Below are 17639 nucleotides of genomic sequence, written 5' to 3'. Positions count from 1 at the left end.
AGCGGGAATCATCGTTGTCAGCATCAAAGCTGGAACCCCAATTAGCATCCAACCTGTGCCAGCTGATTGATGCACTGACAGCCTTTCCGTCTTTGCACGCTCAAGCCACCCAGGTCAAGGTTTAACTCCTATGTAAAACTGTTTATTAGTAACACCAAACGGCTACACAGTAAGGGCAAGAATGAATGTGAAACACATCATTTGAAAAACAGAAAAATATGCCCGATCCCCCAAAAACCACCCCCATCCTGTTGAATGGTAAAAAGAAAATGTATGACTGGGTCCCAAGTGGCAAGTAGGATAAGAGAAGGAAGGAGAGTCCAATTTTTTTCCTCTACTTGTATGTAAAAGCAGGAAAGGCTTTGCCAGAAGCTAGATAGATAAAAGTGGACCACTTATAAAAGAATGGGGTGGGCTTTTTACATTTAATTTCTTTGTGAACTTAAAGTCTGCCTCAGAGACATTATGGGAAACACTTTCAAGTTTAAAAAAAAAAAAAAAATCATTGGGGGCATGAAGGCCTCATTGTTTTCCCCAAACTTTATATGTCAACACATACACATGCTTAAAAAAAATCCTTACCTCCCTTCTGAGACATTAAATCCACACAATGTTTCTTGGAGAGGGTAAAAAGAAAATGTAGGTCAAGATGTTGAGATAGGGATTGCTTCTGAAAGATGAAAGCGTAAGAGGACTAAGCTTTCATTCCTTATGTTTCTTTGAGATTTCAAACAGAGTGTTATTTGATAATGGTTCCTTTCAGAAAATTGGAATTTAATATAGCTAATTATAAGTTAGAGAATTAATGTACAGTCAGTATTCCAACTGAGCTGGTATACCATGCTGATGCTTTTTACCAGCATGTCCCCAGTGCTTATTATAGATCTTTTCTCCAAATACTAAGGCCAATCTGCTCTCACATTAGGCTGGATGGCCCAGGAGTTTGTGGGAGGAAAGGGGGAGAAAAAGAAGGAAAAAAAAAAAAAAAAAGAAAAAAAAGAAATCTGTGATCTCCATGGCTGTAACACTGTGCCTGCAGCAAGCAGCCTGGAGTTGTCCTCGTGGCATGGCATGATGCAGGAACAGACCCTCCCGCTTCAAAGGGAGCACAGAAAATAAGAGGACCAAGAATGAAAACCACAAGTAGTTGGAGAGGAAAAGTACACAGAGAAACAGGAAAACACAGTTTCCTCCTTCCGATTTAGCAGGAGGAAAAAGGATGATGACAAAGGATGAAGAGCCTAGGCAAACAGAGAGGGAGTACTCTTAATTGTCAGCAATTAACAGGGAAGTATCTGAGAATTATTTGTCCTATGTGCAATCATAAGATAAAAATCCTGACCAACATTTCACAGAGAGCAAGCAGTATAAATAGGAATATTCCTCGTGACAGGCACCAGTAGCAGACGCAGCTAGATTTGGACCAGGAGCAGTTTCTCTGCAATTCAGAAGGAAGCCACGTGTCAGTGTTTCAGGGACCTACGCAGGTTTGAGGCACTCTGTTTCTAGAGATGGCACAAAATATGTTCAGCCACATCTGTTGCACATCTCTGGTTAGTACTTAAAGTAAAACTGTAGCTTGTGTAGTCTTAAACATAGATCATACTTGAATTCCGAGGGGAAAGACGTGCATCATGGGAAGCTCTGCAATCTGCAAGGTTCCAGCAGCTTTCCTTTTGTTTTTCACTGTAGTTTGCAACTAAATACCAAGCCAGCATATTTCTTTAAATTCTCCAATGGACATGTGAGCTCCTGCAATGAAATCCTGTCATTGACCAAGGCATAAGCTCTGTGTTAAAGTCTTGCTCAACGGCTGTTACTCAGTTTCTTCCTCAAAATGGTACATCCATTCAGTTGACCTATAAGCTTCTGAGGGAATAAGGGGCACGTTTTTGACATCACCAATAGAAGTTTCTTACACATTAACAGATTAATTCCTCTGAAGTCATATGTTCATTTGACATGTCCCCACTTGAGTCAGAGCAGGACGTCCTCTATGAAAGTAAGTGTTGCCGTCCAAAATATCCTTCTGCTCCTAACAGGCCACATTGGAACATAATCTGGCCCCTATAGAGGGCAATTCCCCCCTCCTCATACTGGAAGAATTCTCTGAATCCTGATGAACTTGGCACTACCACCTGCTCCCAAACCTTGGGGCCGAGGAGTGCTTGCCTTTCCTTAACTTCTTGCTTTGAGCTGGAGAATAGCACTCAATTTCAGAGAAAACAAACCAAAAGCTTAGTGAGGTCCTCCCTGTCATGCTTAGTGCTTTAGGGGACTGAAGTCTTCTCATGACAAAAAGACACCAAAACAGTACTTTTCCATTGCCTTCAAGCTGAGTAAAGGGAAACAGAGCTGGCATGGAAAGCACTATCTCCTCCAGTCTACTCTCTGGTTCCTGATGCCTGAAGAACTTGGTCAACCTAGGTCAGGAGGGAAAGCAGTCACTGGACAAAAGCTGAAAGCTACTTTCCTAAAACCTTGGTAAAGTTTCTGAGTTCTTCATCTGTACTGGTAGAATTTCCCTTGGAAGTAAGAAAGCACAAACTGAAGAGCAGTCCGTCTTTCTCAGCAGTCTGTTCCTTTCCAAGTTTCCCTGCAAATTTAGTTTTCATGACACTATCCCCACTGAGTCCAAGTTGATTTGAGAAGCTTTAAATAGAAATTTATTTAGCAGTTATAATTTTGATCCAGCCAGATGGTAATCCAACACCATCTCAACATCCAACTATGCCAGGGAAATTGAAGGACTGCAAAATCATCTTCCCCACAAACCCCAGTATTCAAGTACGCAGACAGTTTCTTAAGCGCCTTTTTCCAGTCGGTCAACTATTCTAAAAGAAGTCTGCTTTCCAGGCTGTTAATGTCAGACGCCTAGATCCATAACAGAAAGAAAGGTGGTTTTCTGCACTAAGCAATGCCTTAACCAACGGCTCATTTATTCTACTTTATGAGCACAGCATTTGTATATAACCCTGTGTTATGCTCTGGATGTTAATCAACCTTCAAGACTTTGCATGCCAGTTTTATTGGAGCACCTTCCATGCTGGCATAAAGAGGACTTTGTACCAAACAGTCTTCCTCTAGTCTAGGAGAGATCAACATCAGCTTGCAGCTCAAAAATCTCTCTTTCACAAAGAACTTTTACTCTTCAGTTCTAGTCTCTTGTTAATGAGACTTTAAATATTCAAGGGCACTGCCATACTGTGCAAAGGTAATCTATGAAAGGGTGCATTTAAATCTGCAATTGAAAATGGGCTGTGTTTATCTACTTAGATAAGACAGCCTTGTTCATTTCAATTAGAGACGGTCAGTTCCAGGTAAATATAAACTGGCATCTGAAGTTCATCCCTGCAGGACAACGCGATGAGGTAAAGCATCTGGGACAGGTTTCCAGCTAAATAAAACCTGACAAGCACTCCCTAACCACAGACCTCGTAGCTGCACAAAAGGCCACCTTCAATTGATTTTGGGGAGCGGGGAGAAGAGTAGTGACAACTGTGTTTCAAGAAGATTTGGAATTCAAGCCACCTTCTGGTAAGTTTTATCCCTTACTCATGGCTTCCGCCTGGAGGTAATCGCTGCTGACCCCAGGAGATGTAGAGGCAGAACAACTACTGTAGAAAGCACCAGATTTTATTATCTTGGCATAACAATGAAGTTATTTGCTTACTGTCCTGTCATGTAGACTGTCACGTTAGAGAGAAGAGCTGGGACCCTTAGAAGAGAAACATGTTCCTGGACAGACACACCAGAGGAACCAAGAGGAGGGAAGGGAAATCAAGCCCTGCATGCACACTGTGTAACAGGAACACACCTTGCCCCAGCCCATATGTTGCTTCAGTTTTGAGGCTCTGGGCAACCCCACCACTTTCTTCTGGCATTGGAAGCCAGAGCACGAAAGAGAGCCTGAGGCTCTGAAACAAGACCCCAACATCACAGCAAGGGAGCAGGGGTCAGGGAAAAAACAGAAGGGGATGAAATTCCTCTCCAGCCCTCTCCATCCAATACACCTGCATCTAACATGCGTCCATACAACCCAGATGCCTCTTCCCAATGTCCTGTATAAGTGGACACGCTTCTATCATAGCACCCTCTTGCTAACATTGTGACAGCATTTCTGCCCTGAAGTGGAAAGAAAATCCCCACCTTGTGAAGAAAGGTAAAATCTGTACTCCCTCTGTATCATTTTCATAACTTTTAAGCTTCCTTCCATCTCTCCACATACAGAGCAGGCATGACATAAAAACACTGGGGTGCTTTGCAGCCACAGTAAACACAGCATCTTTAAAAACAGTTGGCCATGAAATGCTTTTCACCTTTCACAGCACAGGAGGAGACAACCAGTCTGAAGGATGTGTTTTAGGAAGAACCTGCTTTAGAGGCAAGCTGGCTGAGACAGAGATGTCAAGGTGTGATTTACCTCTAACACGTCTGTTTACATGCACGCACACAAAGAGGCTGAACTGAAATATTTTTAAGGTTGGCCACTACTGGCAGCTAAGTGAGGGATGAGCAAAGGAGGAGAAAAATGCAATTAAATGCTGGTGTGGTCTTTGCGTATTACTCAGAACGGCTGGCTGAGGCCAAATCTTTTGAAGGAAAAGTAGTTTATCTCCTGGCTTCCCAAATTGCACCAGAGGTCAGCTGAAGAGGCTTCAGGAGTTTGCCAGCTCTGTCCCTCTGTGGGATCCTTGGCAGATTGCTCCAGCTGGGCTCCTTCCAGCTCTTCCCTTTTTCCATTTTAGTGTATAGCTTGAATAAAGAAAACAAGATGAAGGCTTTCAAAGATAACACGTTCTTTCACAAACAGATGCAGAACAAAGCACAGGAAATTCTGAGCAAAGTAAAAAATGAATGTTGCCTGTTCAGGGCTTATCTGGAATGAGTTAGCCTCTTAGTGGACAGATCTGAAACATCATACGGTCCCAAGTGCAATTGCAATGCTCACTAACAGTCTTGTGAGGAGGGAAAAGAGGATGGGTAAGGGTTGAAATTCAGCTGCCTTTAGCTCTCGGAATTGGAAACTCCTTCAGAGGTACCAGACACAACACTTGCGAATCAAGCTTGTCACTGTCATCCCCTGTCACCCTAAGCACAAGGCTTCTAGATCTACACCTATGACCGGACACTCCCTTCACGGTATTAAATGCATTTAAATTGGGAAATAAAGTACATCAAAGGCAAGTTATTGAAAATGTGTGTTCAACCAATTCTGGACACAACACCACATTAACTGCATGTAATAAATCTCTACTAGTCAGACACACAACAAAGATGTAAAAATGCATGCACATTTATGATGATGTAGAGCAATCTGCTATGATTTAACAGTATATGTGCTAAACTATATTTATTTTTCGGAAAACATTCACGCACAAGCTCTGGGAAGTATCTGCTATGTGATGAACCTCTCAACACCATCAGCTATCGAAAGACAGCAGTTATTCCAGAACGGTTTCTTGGAGATTTTAAATCAAAAGGATCCAGCTGAAACCAAACCAAAACGCGGAAGCATGAGCTCAGAGCATGGACCAATCTCCCGGTCTGTTATGAGCCATGAAATGAACATAACCAATTCCTGAAGAGCTTCCTTGCTCAAAAAGGTGACTGATTTTCTTGTTCTTCACGGCAGAAACTCTATGTTCAAACATGGGTTGATGACACCTAAAAATAACATGATACCAATAGACTGGTGTTTTCAGTTTACTCCATGTCACTACAAGGATCCCCAAATCCATTTAGATTGGCAACCTGTACGCTTAACAAGCCAAAGCCTGGGAACACAGGTAGCGGAGGGCACCTGAGGTGAAGAGTAACATGCACTGGCAGCTCTGTCAGGTAACTTGCAGAAGTGGCTGCTGTGCCCATCAGCAGTTACAGCCATCTGTCACTAATCTCTACTTTTTCTTTTAAAACCACTTTACTGCCAGGGCTGACACGATAAGATTTAGAGCACACATGACATTTGCTCTGATTAAACACAGCCTAATGGCCTTAAGAACATCCTGCTGGACCAAATAGTTCTCAAACTCTTTTCACTCTTTCAAACAGCACGCCATTTCTAAAATGCCCCTCACATCAAGGAGGTTGTAAGACCCAAGACAGGCCTTTGAAGGCTGAAAGTGTATTCTCTCCAATACTCTGAAAGTGCTTCGCAAAATGTAGTCTTGCACTAATAGCTCAAATCTACAGTGTGAAAATAATTAGCAAAAAGCTTATTGAAAGCTAAACACAGTTTCAGAAAATACAGTTCCCTGCGATTGACTGCTGTAAACTATCACACAGCCTGTGTGTATGACTGGAAACTTCTCTCCGCTTTTACTTGTGATACTGATTTTATTTCCTGTTGCATTCCTATTTTCTTAACAAAATAGAGTATGCTATTTCAATGACTGAATATTTCTTTCCCTGCTGCTTGTCTGGTTGTATCCTTTATTGTCTGTCCTTCAAATTAAAAACACTAGTTATTTAATGCACAGTTTCCTTCTGTCAATCATGGGCAATGGGGGAGCAACAGGAATACTAAAATTTAAACCCTCTCTACAACAGCAGCTACATATTCCAACCTGCAGACCTTTGATCTCCATTACAACATTTTAATAAACACTAAAATAATAATAATGATGATGAACATTGGGTATCAGACAGACAGAAGGAAGTACCTTTTTCCACCACTCCCATGCCCTCTGAGAATTACTGCTCTGCAACAGAGAAGCACTGTGCTGACTTTTTCTGAGCATACTGTTAGATTGCTGCCGCCTTCTCCATTTTGTGTTCCCAATTCGTGCAAGTTTTCCAGCCCTTTCAATAGCACAATCCACCAGATAAATAATGGTGTGGAACTCAATCATTTACACTACCTTTAACAGCTGTTTAATTTTGTTTTGATTTCTATGTAAACCACAAGTTCTCTCTTTATCTCCACTTAACACACCTTAACAGCCTGAGAAAGTGGCCAGCACCAACCATCAGTTCTCATCTCAGCAGATCACCGGCATAAACTTCATCTACCCCACCCTGTCAGTCTGGATGACAATGATCTAAGCAGATCTCCCTGGTTTTTAACATCCCAATCAAAATCTAATAATAATAAAAAAAAAATATTAACAAATTCAAACTTATCTGCCGACCAAAGATATGGTTGAGTTACAATTCAAATTTATGCATCTCACTTAATATTACAGTCAAAAAAGAAGCTTTGCGTAAATTACATCTTCTAAAATAAGCAAAGTAGACTTGACAAAAAGTACAATTTTTGACAGAGCTAGCTAGCAATCCTACGAGGTAAAACCACCACCATCCTTTTGGCTGGACATGCTAGCCAAAAATATGCCAGGGTGCAAATATAGGCTGGATGGTGATTTTATGGCTGCCAAAGACAGAATGAAACAGCCTGCCTGTCCGCACTCAAGGGTGCTCCCAAGACTGCTGATACAGACAATAAATCCAAGGCAGCAGCTATGCAGATTGATCCCAAGTCAAGGAAAACAAAATGTTTGTCCCCTGTCGGGGTTAAGGCAAAGTTCTGCTTCATGGACAGTCTATGCAATGAATTTCACCACTACATCAGTGGGGGGGGGGGAGGGGGGTTGTGTGCTTTGGTTTTATTTTTTTTTTTTTTCAAGAAATACATAAATCTCACACCTACAGTTGTGAAGCACTTTTCAATGAATTTTTAAGCTGCATCTTTTTTTGCTCATATTTCTGGCAACTGTCGTCCCTTCTAGCATCTGAGGCTGTGGTTAGACGAGATGACTGCGCCAATCCTAAGGCTGTGGTTAGACAAGGTAACTGTGCTAACCGAGCAACTTCCTACTTTGAAAAGGGATGAGTCCTGTCTCCTCCTCCCCTCCAGCTTTCAGTCAAGGTACTCTGGCCCCTCATTTCCACCAAATGACCACTTGGTGCTCATCCGACCTCTTGACGAACCCGTGTAGCTCATTAAACTAGAAGAAAATTATTTCTTTTTAAAAACAGTTTTTCTGGGCTAGTTTTCTGCCACATTAGTACGCTGAACTGGCTGTACTGCACGGGCAGGCAAATGGCAGAAACAGCACAAGACAGGAGGTGAAAGGAGGGGACCAGACCCATCAGCCACTGCTGAACTCTTTCCAACCCTTCCTCACCTTATTTATTTTAGGCCTACAATAACTCAGTCTCTTACAGATCATGCACACGCCTCTGCAGATTCTTCACTGCCGTTTTCACTTTCCATTACCTACAATTAGCAATATGCAGGGAGGCGAGATTATTTTTAGAATTACTTTGACTAGAAATGCACTCAGGGGCAATAACGACTCTCCTTAGACGGCCATGAAATGAAGTTTTAGAGAAAATTAATTACACAATTCCTCTGTTTCTCTGGTTACAAAAAATATCCACCTCTGTTATGTTTAAGAGAAAAAGGATGATGGGTGTCATGCCAGCTAAAATTTTCTGGCAGTCTTGCCAAACGCTGTATTAGGACAGAAGCACAATTTGGACATAATCAAATTGGGTAGAGAACACTGAGGGCGTAATTTGGCCGGCAGAATTTTTATAAGGCATGATGATGGAGAAGGCAAAAAGAGCCTGTGTCAGCCAATGAACAAGCAAGTCCCTGGCAGGCTCGAAAATTAATTCTGTTCTAAAAAAAAAAAAAAAACAAAGAAAGGAAAAGAGATTTGGAAATTTTCAGTGGAGCCCAACCCCAGCATCCTGTTATTTATTTGTTAATCTTTAAATTCACTTGACAGCAAGCACCAAAGTGAAAGTGATGTTGAGTGCCATGACAAATCTGCTCAAATGCTTATTTTCTGAACCTTTTAGTTGAAAACATCTATATTTAATCACAGTTTAAAACTAGCCAAAAAGGCTGTTTACTCTGAATGTAAAGGGGAAATATTGCAACGCTGAAAGAGGTATTTCTGTTTCTGTAAATGCATTTTTAAAATCCACTTACACAGACAAGGGTCCTTGGCACACTTACAATCTTCTACTAAAGCTTAGGAGACAGACAGACATTACCCACCGTCAACAAATGCAATTTCACATCACTGATGGAGTGAAAAGCTCCCTAGACAAACGTTAGCATAAAACCTTCTTCCAGTATTTAATTGCAGCCTTCAGAAATGAAAGACATGAAGTTACCAGTATATTTGAACCATCACAGTGAATGAAGAGGGCTACGTTCTTGTTCAGAATTAAAGGCTGGGTGGTGGCCCAGCCTGCGTGTTGGTACCAGGGAGGAAGAAGGCACACACTGCTCTGGGCACATAACGGCGCAGCCCAGACAACAGCACGTCCCTGAGGGCTGCTGGGTTTTCATCTGCTCAAGTGGGAAGAGAAGAGACGTGGCCTCAGCCCAGAGAGGACACGGTCGGCCTGCTGGCAGCTGCTGCCTCCCCCACACAGCCAGCTTTTGGCAAATAATGCACGGCGCTGAGCTGAAGCACCCGGCTGAGCTGCACTTAGGCATTTCTACCCCGTCTGTCGCAATTTTTACGCCGTGCCTAGGGTACCATCTACACGGCCAGGGAAAAGAGGTTTCACCAAGCTGGAGTTGGGTGAAGCCAGACTCTACGCCACCCTACCACTGAGCACTTCGTTTCAACATGGCCTGCTGGGGAGTGTTGACTGAAACCCTCGTGCAGTGAGCACGAAACACTTGAAAAATCTGTGCAGCCACGACAAAAATAGCTATTTCCAGATAGCACTGCTGCCTGGCCAGCCAGCACGGCAGCCAAGGGATGAGCAGACCCAGATGTCAGAGCAGGCTGCTGCTGCTGCTGGGTATGGCACCACGGTGCCACCATGGGCTACCTCAGAGGCTCCTGCCTCTCTGTGCAGAGATATTTTGTTTTTGGGAAAAGCAAACCTCCAACAAAAGCCACGCTAGCTTTTGTGTGGAATGGCCGAGGGCAGGAGCAGACCAGCACAAGGGAGGAAGGGGCACCACAGCCGCCTGGGGACTGACCACCACCACCTCCATCAAAGTGCTGACATCGTTCCTTCTCTGTTTAAAGAGCACACATAATATGAATAAATTGCTTTAATAACCCTAAATGTAAGGTGGAATCTCTCAGAATAGCAAAATTACATATTTTTACACATCCCATTATTTACTAATTGAGCTAGGCTTCCAACTTCTGCCTTGAACCAAAGCATTCCCTCGCATACATTTGATTTCCCAACTAGATCATGTTTGCCACAAGCTTAACCTAGCTGGCATGTTTGGAAGTTGCCATGACACCTTTCTAGGACAAAGTATAGCTGGTTAAAATACATTATCTGCTTGAATAATTCTAACGTCTGGTTTGTCATCTCTGTAGATTAACTAACCACCTCAAACATACAAGCAGACTTTGTCACTTTTTCCGTTTATGAAGCACTAGCACTTTGGTATCACAAATTTCTTCTTTACTGCAAATTTTGAAAAATAGAATTTAAAATCTTATGTCATAAAAAGTTGCTTTATGATATAAGCTTTTGAGAGAACTGGATTTATCCTCATAAATGGAACAGAAGCAATAATTACATCTTTCATTGCCTTTTTTACAGCCTTATCTCACATTCTAAGCTATACAAGAAGAAAACAATTTCCCAAAGGAATTAGTTTTCCTTTTAGACCCGGATCTCTGAAAATTGGTATCACTATTCCAAACACCAATCCCTATTCTTAAAACCCTAATGCAACTGACAGGCAGCAGTAATCAAAATCACTAAAGAGGTCCCTCTGGGTTTTCCAGCGCACGACCTTGTTTCCATAATCAGAGTTCCAGTATCCCATTTAGGGTTTCTTGACAACCCGCAGAAGCACCTCCTTCAGATTTCATATTCTCACGTGCTGGAGAGGAACATGTAGCAAAAAAGCATACTGTCGGGTGTCATTCTGTACTCTGCAAATATCTAGAGTCAACATAAATACGCAATGCAACATATCCACCGATACAACAGCCATAATATACCCGCTCACCTTTCTCTGAAATCCTTCTAGCTGGGGGCGAGGGGCAAGAAATAAGGATAAAGAAAGCAGAAAAACAGTTAGGATGAAAAACAGCTAACAGCATAAACAGGTAAGCAAAAATTATCAGGTGAAAAGGAGATATAAAAAAAGGTAGAAGGAGACTTGCAAACACACCAACACCTCCAAACAAAACTCCACTACTTTAATCAGAACCACCTAAGTAACAGGGTTTCAGCCACAAACTGAAAATGGCAGGGTTGTTTTCAGGATAACAAATATCTTTAATAGTAAGGCAGAGATAGCCGAGGTATTATAATACATATAATCTCTAAAAGTAATTTGAATTTGTATTTATTTATGATTTTATTTTTCTTTTATTATTCAGAGAGGCATGGAAGTTAATTGTCTCTGTGTCACCACCAGCACATCTTAGAGCTTGCAAAAACTTTACTACATGGGTTCATCTCTCACATTTAAAATGATCTTGCTTTTCGCACTATCAGTCAAAGAGGCACCATTAGTCCATCTACCAAATCATTAACAATACTACTGTACTCACCAGCTGAAATACCACTGACAGTCATTTTTATACAAGTTTAGTTGTAGCTTGGCAAACACTGGCAAAGCAACTTTTATAGCATGTTTATGCAACTTCAGCCACTTCAAATCCATAAAAAATTCTTAAAGACACCAGTTGCAAGGGGCTTGTGTATATTTTACCTTCCTCTATTGCCAAAAGCAAGTACTTTCTATGGAAACAAATGACAAGTTGCAAGTCTAGGAATAAATAAATTTAAGGGATGACAGTTATAAAACCAGAACAAAGAAGCTCTCTCTGCACTACAGATGGTGGCACTAAGATCAAATCCTGCTACCTGGTTGCTTGCAGTCCCCTGAGCTCTCTGAAGTACGTGAGACCAATTCACACTTACGCATTAGGCGGGGAGCTCAGAGAGCTGGAGCCCCACTCAGACCCCCCTCCTTCCCATTCCTGGAAGTGGTTAAATTTGCCAGGTACTGGAAGGTGACCTATTCGATTTTCAGCAGCTGAAGGAGCAATACCCTTTAGAGTTCACTAGGGACAGCGACACAGTTGTGCAGCACAGACTCTACACTTTCCTTTATGTTTGCCACCCTAACCAAAAATCAAGCCAGAATTCAAATTATTTCAGCTGGATTCCCCCTGCCCCCCTCTCCTAGAGCTAGGAGTGCTGAATATTAATAAAGAGATCACTCACATAAAGCTATATTTAACTGCATGCTACCTTTTGGAGTAACACAGAAGAAACACTGGTTGTGCCTTGCATCTCAGAACAAAGGAGTATGCAAGGAAATATATTTTGCTCTAACAGTATGAAATAATGGATCTAAGGCTCACCCTTAAAATATTGCATTTTCCTAAATTCAGAATAGCTCAGTAATTTCTTAGGATGACTTGCTTTTTCCTCAGTCCACAGAGACCTGTGGATTTGAAAATGCATGCATTTTTTTAAAGATGTAATGAAAAAATTTTATGTTTAAATAGATTTTCTTAATGTCACCACACAGTATCAATCCTCCTCCCTTTTGCAAATCTTTTTTTCTCTGTAGAATGAAACATTCTTCCAAATATCAGTGGATAAAAGAAGCTTTTGGACAGTGATGTTGAAATAGAGCAGCGCTGAAACAGGACATTTAAAGAATCATTTCGCAAACAGAAGGAGTAACACAGAATATCATTCTGGTTTAAAAAGAAAAGAAACAAGGAAAAAAAAAAAACAAAACAAAACAAAACAAAACAACCAAACCCCCAAAGAACTGATCAACTACTACTGTGAAGGAGAAAAAGCGCCGAACCCTACAGCTCTCGCTGTGAGAGGCAAGCTCTGAAGTCGCGAGCCGCGCCGCTGCCAGCGGAAGCCGGTAGCACACTCTGCGTCTGGTACCTGCATCGACACAGCATTCCCAGCCAACTCACTTTTCATCTAAGCTGCCTTTGGAGAAACTAGACACCATAAAAACCTCAGTCATCCGGTAACCTGGCACACCATCAAAGCCTCCTAACACACAATTACTGTGCTTCACGCCTTTAGACTTTTTTCCTTTGACTAAACAAAACCCCCACAATGGAATAAGAAACTTTCCAAGAGAAATTGTGTTTGACAGAAGATCAATGATGCAGAGGTGTTGGAGGGGAAAAAAGCCAGCACTGTTTTGTGTACACCTCCAAGCTTATTAATGGCTTGCTGCTAAAGCTAGATGCCCCTTCCCATCAGATCAGTATTTGATATTATTACTGAACTCAGAAGTCTGAGGTCTTCTTTAATCACATTAAGGAGTTTGCAATTGCTTACGCAATACAGTAACTTTATCATGTTGCCTGTAGTTATCCAGCCATTCCCCCAGGTTTTTGCCTTGTCGGCAATAACACTCAGTGAAAATGCAGTGAAATTTGACTCACCATGTCAAAAACACAAGCTACATATAAATATGAATAACCTCCCAAGCAAGCACCCAGCTGCTGCTTTAATGCATTAGCACATGTATAGTTATGCACATGCCTAAAAGGAACTGCCATAAACCTCCATAAAGAAACAAATAAGCTCTTGTGAATGAAGAGAAAACCCTAAGCCTGCCCAGAAATCTGAATCCTGCTAGTCATCACTTTCAAGGCTCAAGCCAGCATGACAAAGCCTTTTCAAGAATGGGTCCTGAGTCAGGGAGTGAATCTGAAAGAGACACACTTTATATTCACCTCTCAGGACACCATGGCTTTTTTAAGCGAGCTGTAAGGGAAGGGGGAGCAACAGATAATAAGTGGCCAAAGGATTAAATAAATACAGTTAAACGCTTTTCAAGTCCCTGTCATCTAGGCTTGTCTGCATTTCCTTTTAAAACCTTTAAACAACTGCTCTGTGAACTGCTACACCAAGGGAGTCCAATGTCCCAGCGATTCTGTCCTCTCAGTCCTTTAAATCTTTTTAGGTAGGTCCTGTGATACTTCACCTCTGGACAACAGACAGTGTGGACTGAGGTCCCTCCAGAGATACAGGTGCTGGTTAGCCAGTTTCTTGCATGTAAATGACAGAGTAGGCAAATTCTGTCCAGCTGTCCTTTCCCAAGATAACTGAAGCTAATCACCTTTAAACGGATACCTTTTCCGTCGACACAGTCCACACGTCAGGGAGCAGACTGACCAGAGAAGCCTCCTTTCCTACCAAACGGCAGCCTGTCCCTGTCCTCCTGCCTGACATCTGTCCTCCACCCCGATCCCCACCTCAGCCACTTCACCAGAAACCGAAACATATGGATTGTTCAAACCGGGCGCTTTAAGCACTTCGGAAACAAGTTCTTCTGTGCAAATCAAAAGGGCACAGTGCATGCCAGGCAGTGCACTGGTCTCCTTCCTCACTTCAGCGGCAGGACCGCATTGAAAAGGACCGAGTCCTTCCAGCAGTACTGCAGAGGCAGCTCACCGTTCACTGCCTTGAGGCTCCCGCTAATGCCATCGCCGTGCTGCCGCTTCTGTGCGTTCTTGAACTCCTTCAGAGATAAATAAAGGACCTTCCGCACCACCCTCTCCTCTGACCAGGGAATCCCATCGCTGTCATCCTAAAGAAGACGGAAATGGAAAGGAGACATTAGTTCCATGCATCTGAAACAAAACCAAAACAAGCAAAACCCCAAAGCCTAGGGCTACACAGATAATTTTTAATCAAAAAAAAAAAAAAGGCAGCTGAAGAAAAATACTGTATAACAAAATGCAACCTAAACTTGATCAGCTCTAACAGAGAACAGAAACTTAACTATTATCATCAAATCAGAGCACTGGTCCCTCTAATCCTTTCTCCTGCAAACAGCAGTAGCCGTGTACCAGGTGTTAGACAGGAGGTGAAACTTATTTGTTAAAATCCTCATAACAAATCCTTTACATAGAAATATATCACAGCCAGGAAGTGCTCTTCCAGATAATCAAGAGGAGGGGGGACAAAAAAGCCACACACTAAATTGAATGTTGCAGAAATTTAAGAAGTAAATTTTGTGAACCAACTTCTCTTGTTGCCATTTTTGCCTTGGTTTGTGCCTCTTCACTCAGGACTTTTTTTTCCTCTGGTTTAGTGATTTGCATTAATTGCAGTGTTACAATGAAGTTGTACATTGCTAACAATGTATTTATTCTGAATTTATCTCAGCTTAAAGCCAAGTGGAATTTGGCCCACAGGGCATAATGTTTTCTACTTAATTTTTAGAAGACAAATGCTATTTTGTCAAAAGGAATACTACTTTATGTCATATTTAGTACTTGCTTTAGTTAAAAGATTAATTCCCTGGAAGAGCATTTCCCCAAAGCCTTTAGCATTAAAATAAATTAAGTCAGCAAATTGATATAAAGACATAAGCGAGATCAGGTAAGTCATCATATTTTCATAAGCCTTATAATTGTCTCGGGGTCTTTAAAAATCACTATTTGAGCATTCTTGTCCTTGAATTCCTCAAGGGGTACATCATTGCCAAGCAAAAAGATTAACATTTCTAGGCAGGCCTTATTTAGGTAAGTGTATCACAGCATACTGCCACGCTGCACTGGAAACCCCGAAAGCCTCATTAGCGACCCCCCACCAGGAGACAGGAGAGTTTATATGATCCTGTAAGTGACCAACAACATCAACTTCAAAAAAAAGAAGCATAATTCAGGATGATCATTGATCGTTTTTTCTTTCCTCCTCTAGTGAGATACTGGCATTCAGCTGCTGAACTGTGATGATCAAAAATATTCCCCCATCTCCCCAAAAAAAGAAAAAAATTGTATGACAAATTACTTGGGGGAAAAAAAAAAAAAGGGGGGGGGGGGGGGGGGGGGGGTGGGGGGTGGGAAACAACACAGTGAGTGCAGTGAAAGCAGCCAGCATTTTGGCAGTGAGATGTGCATTTCACGCGAGGGAAAAGCTACTGTGCTTTGAAGAAGGCTGAGCTGTGCCCAGGGAGCTTTAGAGCACAGGCAGCTCTGGGCCAAAAAAGCAAACTTTGTAACCTAACACCCACAGCAACTGGAGAAAAAAAAAAAAAAAATCTCCAGTCAAGCATTTTAAAAGGACTAGTACATCCAGTTATTTTGTCAACAGGTTTACACAAACAACTCCAGCTTACCATTTTGCTGCCAATGTAACTTCAGCCCTAACCAGAAGCGACACTAAACACGAGAGGGTTGCAGCCTGCACGATTTTAACAAAGCTTGCCCAAAAATGCCCCATTTACATTACCAGTGACAAGGGCCTGGCAGGACATCACGCATTTCTGTTTTCACAGAAACTACTTATTAAATTCTCCAGGGAATCGCGCCTTGTTGGGTAACAGTCATAAGCACCTCCAGCACCTGTCTGTGTTACAGACACAGGCCTGCAGCCACCGCTCGCTCCCTTTGCTGGCACTTGTACAAATCCCTAATATAAGGGGCAGCAAACGCAAGAAAGGATGAAGAGCCCTCTTGGCCAGGCACATTGCTCCTGACTCTGAAGCCTAGAGGAGTTACACAGAAACCCCAACAAGAGGCAACAAAATAATCACCTTGGGTTTTTATATACTTTAAGCAAGGCATACACAAAACACATTCAACAGTTCAGCAGAGTCAACGTAAGGTGTCTTCAGAGACATGCTGCTTTCCTTGGCCCCTCTCCTGTCAAACATCAGGCCCGTCCTGAACCACAAACACAGCCCTCCCTCCACCAGACCCTGCAGTCCCCCAGGAGCTGAAAGTTTCATGAAAACACCCACTGGTTCCTGATTCCACCAGCCCTTTGATCCCTGCTAAAAATGAAGAGGAAAAAGAAAAAACCCACCAACCAACCAAAAAAAAAACCCCACACACACACAGAAAAAAAAAAAAAAAACACACACACAAAAAAAAAAAAAAACCAACAAAAAAAACCAAACAAAACCAACCAAACAACAACCAACAAAACCAACCAACCAACCAACCAAACAACCCAAAACAAAACCCCGAAGAAATGAATCCCACTTAAACCCACTTTGTCACAACAGCTCCCTGCAAGGAGCGCACGGCAGTGCTCCCCCTTTCAGTGGCGGCAGGGTGAAACCTGCTGACAGGACTGATCTTTACGTCGGCGCGTGCCAACCAAGCGACCGACTGGAGCGGGTGAGCGACCGCTGGCAGGTACAGCCCATGCCCTGGGACATGCCGGTCACCGTCCTTCCCCCAGGAGGGAAGGGGATGATCACCACGCACCAGAGGCCTCTGGTTGAGGCCCCCCCTCTCAGAGTCCTTCTGTCAACGGCCTGAAGTCATCTCCCTCTCCCTAGACAAGGTGCTGGTCACGCGAAAGGACGGCGCGCAAGCCGGCACCCTATTTTCTGAGGGACGAGGCCGCTGAGGTATCTTCCCGGTGGCAGCTGGAGGCTCCAGCCCTGCCGCAAATCTTCCCACCAGCCCGGCCCGGGGGGCTGCGTGGGCCATAGCGCCACCAGCGAAGAGACGGGTCCCAGGAGGCAGGGACAAGGACCTCCCTCAGCGACCCCTGAAGCAAGGCAGTAACACTGCACACCACGCTCAATTGAGATGAACCATATTGGCTTGGCTCCTGCTCTGTAACAGCGGCGCTGTCAACAGTACCGCACGTGGGGGAAGTCTCTCTGCACCAGAGCTCCCACCAGCCGGGTTGTGCTGAGGCTGCAGCCGCTGTCCTGCCTACGCTGC

General features: G+C 43.0%; 1 protein-coding gene across 2 annotated transcripts in view; it reads right to left on the bottom strand.

Annotated features, from left to right (window-relative positions):
- Positions 1–17639, bottom strand: part of JARID2 (jumonji and AT-rich interaction domain containing 2) — a 223709-nt gene that overhangs the window by 111254 nt on the left and 94816 nt on the right. For both annotated transcript variants that reach the window (XM_042806804.1, XM_032987760.2), the window contains exon 2: positions 14404–14539. Coding sequence is in view for 1 of the 2 variants with exons in the window: in XM_032987760.2 (XP_032843651.1) it covers positions 14404–14539 (136 nt within the window). In the remaining variant the exon portion in view is untranslated. The remainder of the gene's footprint in view (positions 1–14403; positions 14540–17639) is intronic.

Source organism: Tyto alba, unplaced genomic scaffold (genome assembly GCF_018691265.1).
Source record: "Tyto alba isolate M040663 unplaced genomic scaffold, T.alba_DEE_v4.0 Super-Scaffold_48, whole genome shotgun sequence".
In the NCBI taxonomy this organism is placed as follows: domain Eukaryota; kingdom Metazoa; phylum Chordata; class Aves; order Strigiformes; family Tytonidae; genus Tyto; species Tyto alba.
This window is presented reverse-complemented; position numbering and strand designations above follow the sequence as displayed.